We start from the raw sequence: 10,367 nt of genomic DNA, 5'->3' as shown, positions 1-10,367 counted from the left end.
TCCCCACATAGGCACATCATTCTTTCTAATAGGATAGCCCAGCGTTCTCACCTTAGACAATTCTTCTACATCCCACCAAGGTAGGGACATAACATTATACAGACGTTCAAAATACTGCACACCGTATTCTCTACGAATAGCATATGCATTAACATGAGGCAGAAAGCCCCAGCTAATGATATCACCCAGCGACACATCCCTGTCTCTCTTGTAGAACTTCAAAGGACGCTTGAACTTCCTTTCAGTATCTTTACGAAACCACTTCTTTCTTTCTTCTTTCTGTGGGTCTTTTGTTGTTCCGTCAAAGTTTTTATCTTTCAAGATTTCAGCAACTTTCCTCCTCAATTCATCTCTATTTTCTTGACTAAAGAATTCAACCAGAGTTGGAATTCTGAAGTATCTTCATTCACATTCTCTTCATCTGTACAATCCTCAACCTCAACCCTGTCATAGACATCTGCCTCTTTGACATACTTGTACTCATACTCAGGTTGTTGATTGATATCGAAAGCATTCAATTCTTCTTCAAAATCAAACTTGAACTCATCTTCATTAACATTAAACATTTTGAGAACTTCATCCAGAGTATACGTATGCCTGATTTCTCCTTCTTCTACATCAGGCTCAATACGAAGAATTAACTTCTTAACTTCATCGACATTCTTGTCATCCACATTCTCCCCCTCACTTTCAGCACTTTCATGATCTTCATTTGCATCATCATGCAAATAATCATCAACGTTTTGTTCTTTTGATGCTTTAATTCTTTACTTGTACATCACTTGTGAAGTTGAAGTCACCAATTTCTTCAAGAGAAATACCTTCTGGTGGAATATTTGGAAACATTTTGTAACCAGAAGAACCAGGTGTGGTTTGAACATATGGTTGTGAAGATGGTGGTGTTTGGAAGATTTGTTGTGAAGTAAGTAAAGGTTGTTGTTCATGTGGTGGTGTAGCAGTATGAATATATGGTGGTGAAAGATGTGGTGGAGATAGATGTGGTGGTGATTGAATAGGAGATGGTTGTCTTGGTGGTGTAGGTTGTTTTGGAGGTGATTGATGTGGTGATTCTGGTGGTGAAGGATCATGTGGTGGTGAAGGAGGTTGTGTAGGTTGTTTTGTTTTTGGTGTACGTTTAGGTGCTCTAAGAGTCAGCTTTAGCTTTTGTCTCGCTGCTCTTAGAGATGCAACATTCTTTCTAGCACCTGCTTTCTTTCTTCCACCAGAAGGAGGCGTCTGAGACTCTACTACATCCTCTGGTGACGGAATATACACATCATCCTCTTTCTCTTATCTTCTCCTTTTTCTCAGCTACTTTTCTTTAGGAATCTCAGCTTGAATTTTCTTTGCACGCTCTGTCTCATCAATTTCTTCATCGGATGAACTCGAAGAGCTTTTATCACCATCGTCACCTTCTTTCTCACCAGCTTCCTTTTCTTTCTGAGCATTAAATTTATTAAGATCTTTCAACAATCTTTCAGAATTAGGGGATAAACGAACATCAATTCCCACATTCACTTCAGTTTCAGCTTCAGCTTCATCTTCAGCTTCAGCTTCTACTTCTGGTTCTTCTTCATCAGGTTCATCAATAAGCAAAGTCTCAACAGCTTTCTTTCGACGTTTTTAGGTTGAGATGAAGAACCTTCTTCAGTTTGAACTTTTGGTGTTGTTTTTCTGCTTTTCTTCTTTTTCTCTTCTTTTAAGAACCATTCACTGCGAGATTCTCTGAATTTTTCAAGAACTTTCAGCTCATCAACATAACTCTTTTCTTTTCTTTCTTCTTCATTCCTCCAGTTCTGATGATTAACTGGATCTGGATCTTTATAATTCTTATCTTTAACGAAGCCAAAGAATTCAACTACAAACGATGGCTCTGGATGATTCGGATGATATCCAGCCAACTGCATCAAAGACTCATTGTCCATGTGATACAGAGTCAACAAATCATTCTTCTCATCTCTTTCCAACTGAGGATAAGCATGATCTAAAATCATCTGAATAAAGCGTGGATACAACCAAAACCAAAAACTCAAAAATATGTTTTTGTTTTTAGGGGGAGAAAATTTACAGAAAATACAAAAACATGATAAAATTTCAAAATCCAAAAACAATAGAAAATTGGAAAAGAGTTTGTGTAAAAAGGGGAAATGATAGTACATCAGCTAGACAGATGCAGTACGCTAAAGAAATGTAAAGTCAAATTGTATTAAGCAGTCTCGCTGATGATGTGTCGATAGGTTTTTACACATTTAGTAGGTTTGTTTGGGATATAAACATAAAATCACAACTTGCTTTTACGTGGGGAACATCTCTCGGATATATAGGTAACCCCTGAAATCCTGTTTGAAAGACTCTATTTCTGACATACTAGGTCTTTGTACGTGATGATATCTGGGGTATTATACCAGGACTTCTAATTTTGCGGAAGCAATAGCCTAGTCCTCGTATAATACTCTGCACTGCTTTATTCATAAAGCCTCCCCTTAGCATAAAAGATGATGAAACATTGAAAGATGCTAATCATGTGCTGTTGAAAAGAAGATCCCCAAAGGGGACCCACCTAAACTCGAGCCATCATCTCTCTGATTGAACGGAAGTTCTAGCCTGAGCTCTCATGGCCTCGCATTCACCCATTACAGATATCATTAGTGTGCACTCACCTGTAAGACTAAATATAGTGGTCTGGATACGGGAGTATATTCTGAGGTGGTACACGCGTAAAAGTTAAGACTTTAAAACACTAAATTCGTATCCTGAACAGATTGAAGTTTGTGTGGAAGCTTAAGAGGATCAGTATATCGGCAATCACTGTGAATTGTTTAATGCTAAGTATGAAATCAAAGCTTAACGGTACTTGTATCTTGTCAGCAGCTGATATGATCCCCTAACACGCTCACCAAAAATATGTGTGTACAGTTTATTGTTTATCAAAATCCAAAAAGATTTCCTGTTTGTTTAGCAAAATATCATAAAATCCAAAAAGATTTGATTTTCATCTTATTTTCGACAACGGACGTTGGGGATCTAATGATCAAAGTCTCAAAGTGCTAAACAAGTTGGATCATGAGGGTTGGATAAACAAAAGTTTGTGAAAAGGTGTTGGTAATTGCTTGAAAAGTTCAAAAGTTCATTAATTTGAACTTAAAATATGTTTCAAAAGTCAGCAAGTTCATAAATTAGCCAGCCAAGGTCATTAACTTGGACTTGGCAGGCTAAACAGCTGACCAGGATCATTAACTTGGACTTGGTTAACTGGGTGTGATGGTAAAAAGTCAAAAAACATCAAAAAGTTAAAAATTTGAAAAATTTTGAAAAATTAAAATTTCAAACGAAATGACCATTTCGTACGAAATGGCCATCTTGTTTCAAATGCTCATTTCGCTTGAAACTGTTACACTGCCTCAATGTCCATTTCACACGAAATGGACATGTCTATATATAGAGGACCATTTCGCTTGAATCGGTCATTTCCTTCATTTCGTTTCAAAAACTCTGTCAAGGCGATTTCAGACGAAATCACTGACTTCATCGATTTCAAGCCAAATCTTGTTGTTCTGTTGCTCTTAATCCGTTTATAAGTTGGTTTATTCAACTTATAACATGGGAAAGGTGAGATTGATGTTCAATTTGAACCAGATCTGTTAATTTCGTATGAACCCAAATGAACAGGAACTTAAATCTTAGATCTAGGGTTGAATAATGGACAATAATGTTTAAGAAACACTTCAGTGTGTTCGGAATTTGTTATAGATTAAATCTAGGGTTTCAATTTGTCCCAGAAAATCTTGAATCAGTTGAACCCAGATGAACTGATTTTTGAACTTAGATCTAGGTTCTTTGTGTGGTCAAAAATGAACAATAATCATACCCATGTACTCGGAATCTGTCATAGAACATTCCTAGGACTTCAATTTCATCATCAAATCAAGTTTTGAATTCTGTAAAAACAATGTTCACCACTGCAGGTTTCAAACAAAATGATAAGCCATTTCGTACGAAATAGCACATTGCTAAAAATTTCAAACTCAAACGAAATGGCCATTCTGTTTGAAATTCATTTCGTTTGAAAAATGGCCATTCCGCTTGAAAAGTCATTTCGCTTGAACCAACCATCTCGTTTGAAACTCATTTCGCTTGAAATTCATTTCGTTTGAATGATGTGTATGTTTTGAAAATTATTTAAAGTGTTTAACATGTGTTTCTATTGGATCTTTCAGGCTTCGATTGTGCAGTTTGATCCGTTGCACAACATATGTTGTGTTTACAATGAAAAGGTTCCAAAAATGGCTGTATTCAAGGAGATTCTGGAATTTATGAAGCGTTTAACTATCCAGAAGGCATTGACGAATCAACATAGTGTTTTCAAGTCCCCTATTGAACGTTTCTGGAAGAATGCCAAGTATGACGAAGAAACTAAAGTGATTACTTCGATTGTTAGCTTGAATGGTGAAGATAAAGCAATTGTTATTACAGAACAACTCGTCCGTGAAGTGTTAGATTTTCCGGATGATGAAAATTCACCGACGAAGTTTCCAGAAAGAATGGTTAAGGGATGTATGTTGAGGATGGGTTATAATGGTCCGCTGAACAGTGCAAACTATTTGAAATCTTGTTTCTCAAAGCCCTACAAGTTTTTCATTCAATTGTTCACGCTCTCAGTCATAGAAAGGGTGGTTATGATGTGATGAGAGATTACCAGATGAACATGGTTACTGCTTTAGTGTTGAACAAGAAGTACAATTTTTCAAAAATCATTTTCCATTACATGAAGGAAAACATTACTTCTGGCAGCAAAACCTGGATTTATCCGAGATTTGTACAGATGATAATTGATCATGCTTATCCAGATCTAGAGAAAGATGAAGATAATGATTTGTTGGCATTATATCATATGGATAATGAGACGCTGATCGTATTATCAAGGTATCACAAAAATCATCTAGAATCAACAACAAAGGCAGAATTCTTTGGATTCATCAAAGATGCTAACTGCAAAGATCCAGATCCTGTTGATCATCTAAAGTGGAGAAATGATAAAGAAATGAAAGAAAAGAGTGCAACTGATGAACTTGCAAAGTTAGCAGATTTCAAAGAAACTCGAAATGAGTGGTTTTTGAAAGAAGAAAAGAAGAAAAGGAGTAGAAAGACAACTCCAAAAGTACAACCAGAAGAAGGTTCATCTTCACAACCAAAGAAGAAACGTCAAAAGAAAGTTGTCGAGACAATGCTGGTCGATGAACCAGAGGAAGATGAAACTGAAGCTGATACTGAAAGAGATCAAGTTTGTTTATCTCCTGAATCTGAACAACTGTTGAAGTCTCTTACTGAATATCTTGGAACAGAAAAAGCAGCTGGTGAGGAAGGTGACAATGAAGAGAAAAGTTCATCCAGTTCTGAAGAGGATGTTGATGAAACTGAACGTTGGAAGAAAGTAATGTCTGATAAAGAAAAACAAAAGAAGAGAAAAAGAAGTGGAGATGATGATGATTTGTATATTCCATCTCCTGAACATATTCAAGAAGAAGTTCAAACACCACCATCATCTGATGGTAGGAAGAAGTCTAATGCAAGGAAACGTTTTCAATCTCCAGCTGTTCCAAAGTTGACAATCAAGCTGAATCCTAAACATGCATCAAAACCAAAACCATCTACTCCACCAAAACAACCTACTCCGCCAAAACAGCCTACTCCACCAAAATAGCCTACACCACCACAACAACCATCACCACCACATCAGCCATCACCACCTTAATCACCACCACACCTTCATATTTCTACACCTACACATGAACAACCTATTATCACCTCACCACATATTCTCTAAACACCACCAACCACACAACCACAAGTTCAAACCACTCCTGGTTCTTCTGGATTCAAAGATTTCCCACATGTTCCAGAAAACATGCCTCTTGAAGATATTGGAGATTTTAGTTTTGTGAATGATGAGCTTGTAAAGAAGTTGCAACAGAAGGTGGAAGAAGTGTTAGTTGAGAATAAGAAGTTGGAAGATCGTGAAAAGAAGCTAGAAAAACGTGTTAAGACAGTTGAATCTGAGAATTCCTCACTGTTAAAAAAAGTTGAAGCTGATCAAGTTGAGATTGATATTATGAAAGTTTGAATTGCAGAGTTGGAAGAAGAAAAGGCTCGTAGAGATAAGTAAAATGAATATTTCAAATTAAAGAACAAAGAATTGGAAGCCAATAATGCATTGAAAGAACATGAGGCATATATGATGAGGAAAGTGTTAGAGAATTTGATCGGAAAGCCTGTTGAGCAAAGATTTGAAGAAATCAAGCTTGAGGAAGTCAGAGCACGACGAAAGGCTGAGATTGAAGAAGAAATGAAGAACAAGGGTAAAGGTGCTCAAGTTGAAGGTGTTAGTGAAGTAACTAAAAGAGCAATCATTCCATCAATAGTTTCTGAGTCACCTATTCAAAATTCTTGTCCTATATCTTCGGTTTCTGGTGTATTTGATGATGATGTAGAAATTGATGATGTAGTAGATGATGATGTAGAAGATAATGATGAAGAGGATGATGAAGAAGAAGATGATGATGAAGTTAAGAAAGATGATGCAGACGATGTATTTTCTGCAAGTAGTCATGATGATGATGATGATGATGGGAATGATGATGACGATCAAGGTACTTCAGGCATTAAAGTTACTGAAGCGTCGAATGAAGAGAATGTTGATGATTATCTTCATGATGATGCTAATGAAGAACCAGAGAATGCTGAAAGTGAGGGGGAGCATGTTGATGAAAGTGAAAAATTGATTCTACGTCTTGAACCTGATGTAGAAGAAGGTGAATTCAGGCATTCTTATACTTTAACCGAGATCATAAAGTTGACACACATTGATGAAAATGAGTTTAAGTTTGATTTCGAAGAAGAGTTGAACGAGTTTGACATCAATCAGCAGCATGAATATGAATACAAATATGTTGAAGATGCTGACAACTATGATAGAGTTGAAGTTGAAGATTGCAGTGATGAAGAACAGTCTGTGAATGTTGATACTTCGAATTTCCCAGCGCTTGCTGAATTCTTCAGTCAAGCTAATGAAGATAAGTTGCGAAGGAAGGTGGCAGAGAGTGTGAAGAACAAAAGTTTTCATGAAATGTCAAAGGAAGAACAGCGCGAAGAGCGTAAGAAATGGTTCAGGAAAGATACCGAAAGAAAGTTTAAATGACCGTTGAAGTTCTACAAGAGAGACAGAGCAGTTTCACTTGGTGATATAATCAGTTGGGGGTATCTGCCGCAGGTTAATGCATATGCTATCCGACGAGAGTTTGGAGTTCAGTATTTTGCGTATATTCAGGATATCATGTCTTTACCCTGGTGGGATGTCGAAGAGTTGCCAAAAGTCAGAACTTTGACTTATCATGTCAGAGAACGTGATATGCCTACCTGGGGTCTGATGAAATTCGAAGCGTTCAAATATTTTAAACACTGGAAGCCACACCAACTGAAGAAAGTGAAGAGGGTGGATCCAGTCACAGGTGTTGAAGAGACAATCTTGCAGATAAAGAAGCCCAGGGTGATCAAGAATATCCCGTTGCCAAAAATGGAACAAGATTTTTACAAAGGATTTTTGTGTTGGGTATACAGCTGCATGTCAACTGAAGTCGTGACCACGTACAAAGTGGAGAATGAAGTTAGAAACATTCACTTGTATGATCCGATGTGGATTGTCAATTGTTCAGCTAAAGATATTGAGTGTTTGTTCGTTAACAAGATTTGTTACAAAGCTGAAGACAAAGATCAGGCATTGGAGTTTCAGAAAGTCGCAACAATTTGTTTCCAGAAAGGAATTAATTCTAAGAATACATGGTCATCTAAGTGGAGGAAGATTGAGAAAGAGGAAGCTCTGAAGGCTGAAAAAGAAAGGAAGGCACGTGAAGAACTTAAAGGTAAATGGATGAAGATGCAAGCTGAAAAGAAAATGAAAGTTGTTAAAGAGAATGAGAAGCTAAAAAGTTTGTTGAAGAGAAAACCAAAGCAGAGAGAAGAAAAGTTCAAGTCTTTGTAAAGAAAGTTTTGACGACAACCTGACTGAAGACTCCGGCAATATCCAAGGGGGAGTTTGTTGGTACATAATGTCTATCGCCTACGTCAATAGTCTAGGTCGTGTCGGTAGTTTGTAATAGGGGGTTAAAGTGTAAAATGTTAATGTTATGTGTGTATGTAACCATTTCGTACGAAATGGGTTGTTGGACCATTTCGCACGAAATGGAGTTTGCCATTTCATGCGGAACAGATCTTATGATTTCGTACGAAATGGTTTCCCTATAAATAGGGAGGTTGGGTTTTCCATTTGGTACGGTTCGGTGAAGTCTGTAACGAAGTGCTGTCAATTTCTCTCTGTGTATTAACGTTGAAAATCAATGGAAAACTAGTTTTAAACGTATATCTCTGCTTCTACTCACTTTCTATCACCGATTCTCAGTTACTAGATTGTTTCCGCCTCTATACCTCTCTAGTGACTTAGATTTGACTCTGACCGAATCATATAGGTCGAATACCGATCCTACAAAAACTGGCAGCCGACACGGGGCCATGCTAAGCAACACGGGGTGTGGTCAACTCAAATATTTTCAGAATATGCGATAGTACAACAAGAACATTGCCCGTTGACACACGGGGTCGTGTTAGTACAAGACCTGATAAGCAGTTAATGAGGAAGAGAGAGAGAGAGATGACCACGAGGCTGTGCCAGGCGGGCACGGCCCGTGGTGAAGCTTCTGATTTCAGGTATAAATAGATGTGTTTAGTTCCACTCCAAATCATCCCTTGGCAAACCACTTCTCTCTCACTAGCTACCACTCCGCCACCGCTACAAAACCATCTTCCACCACCGTAATCCATTTTCCATCTTTTAGAGTGTATTTAGTAGTCTCGGGATCCAAGATTGATAGTAAGAGTCTTTGTCAAACAAAGGCCATGCTTGGCTCAACTATTACATCACTTGGTGAAGACAAATCTTTTACGTATTTTCTTTTATGATTTCCAACCTTTGGCAACTTTTTAATTGAGTATGATTTAATGACTTTAATAACTAGTTTTTTTATATTGAAGGAAAATTTATCTAATCATTCTTCATATGTCGTTGATTCACATATTCGTGTCTTTACGGTCTATATAAAGCGCGTTAATTGCCTGGAAGGGGGTTAGTAGGTGGTTGGGTAAATTTTATGTCTCGTTCAGTGTATAGATCCTGCGAGAACCTGGTTCAAGCTTAGTAACACCTCACGAGTCGGAGCGGGCATTACCCACCACGGGAGAGGTGCAAAACGCTTAAATCCCTTATCTATAAACTACTATTAAAACTTTAAACCAACCCCGCGAGGACTGTATCCCTGCTGACTTAGACCAACGGGTTGAGGGTGATCGCTGCCTGGAAGGGGGCCCACCACTTTTTGCATTAATAACTTACTTAATTATCTTTCAATAATCCGACCTAGTGGGATTGTATCCTTGCTGATTCAAACCACAAGGTTGAGGGTAACGTCGCCTTCACAAGAGGGCCTACTACTATAACTAAGATAATCTCTTAAAATGACCAAAGTGTGGAAATCATCAAAAGGATACATGAAAGTTAAGTCGGAACCAAGTGATTCTTTCTTGTCTATCTGTTTTTACTTTTATTTTATTTTCTGTTTTTAGTTTATCTTTTTATAGTTTAAAAATCTTTTCTCAAAGTTTGGTTCGATTAGACGTTGACGATAAGCCGGTACTAAAAGCTCTTGTGTCCTTGGACGACCTCGGTATCTTGCCATCACTATACTACGTCCGTGATGGGTGCACTTGCCCTAACATGTGTGTAGAGTGATAGTAGAATATCGTGTTTTAGAAATTTAAAACTTGATTTGGCGAGTAAAAAGAGCTAAAAATATACTAAAAATATATACACACCCGCACACGCCAAGTATACAATGTTCTAGTATCACCATATTCAAGAATTCTGAACCCTAGCTACGAACAACCCAACAAACTCTGGATACTAAAAACGCTATCTAAAGAATTACTAAAATTTATTAAACAACAGGCTCGCAAAGCCCATCAACTACTGCGTGTTGTGGGCATTGAGACAAGAACTGATAACGAATGAATTATTGGACTTCTTGTTCCAAATGCAACTGTAGGATCTATACTTAAATGTCTCTCTCTCTTACATAGTTGATATGATTATAGAATGAAAGTACTCCATCCGATAGTTAACAGACGAATAACAGTATCATTTAATGAAATTTAGCGTACATACCGCATTCTAAGATCTTTGCATCGGACAGAAACCCATGGAATTTGTTGTGGATCCGACTAAGTAGAAGAAATAAATTTATGGTGGATGGCATATGCTGAGA

General features: G+C 37.6%; 1 protein-coding gene across 1 annotated transcript; it reads left to right on the top strand.

The window, feature by feature from the left end:
- The first annotated feature begins 6,235 nt into the window (after positions 1-6,235).
- On the top strand, positions 6,236-7,195 carry LOC110869743 (protein PFC0760c-like). Its single transcript, XM_022118969.1, has one exon. It carries the CDS (start codon positions 6,236-6,238, stop codon positions 7,193-7,195), a length of 960 nt encoding a protein of 319 aa, XP_021974661.1.
- Positions 7,196-10,367: the final 3,172 nt, after the last annotated feature.

The sequence above is a fragment of the Helianthus annuus genome, chromosome 17 (genome assembly GCF_002127325.2).
Source record: "Helianthus annuus cultivar XRQ/B chromosome 17, HanXRQr2.0-SUNRISE, whole genome shotgun sequence".
Classification (NCBI taxonomy): Eukaryota; Viridiplantae; Streptophyta; class Magnoliopsida; order Asterales; family Asteraceae; genus Helianthus; species Helianthus annuus.
This window is presented reverse-complemented; position numbering and strand designations above follow the sequence as displayed.

What these genes read in the sequence shown, in the direction of transcription:
- LOC110869743 (XM_022118969.1), top strand. Translation starts at nt 6,236, where the DNA reads ATGAGGAAAGTGTTAGAGAATTTGATCGGAAAGCCTGTTGAGCAAAGA.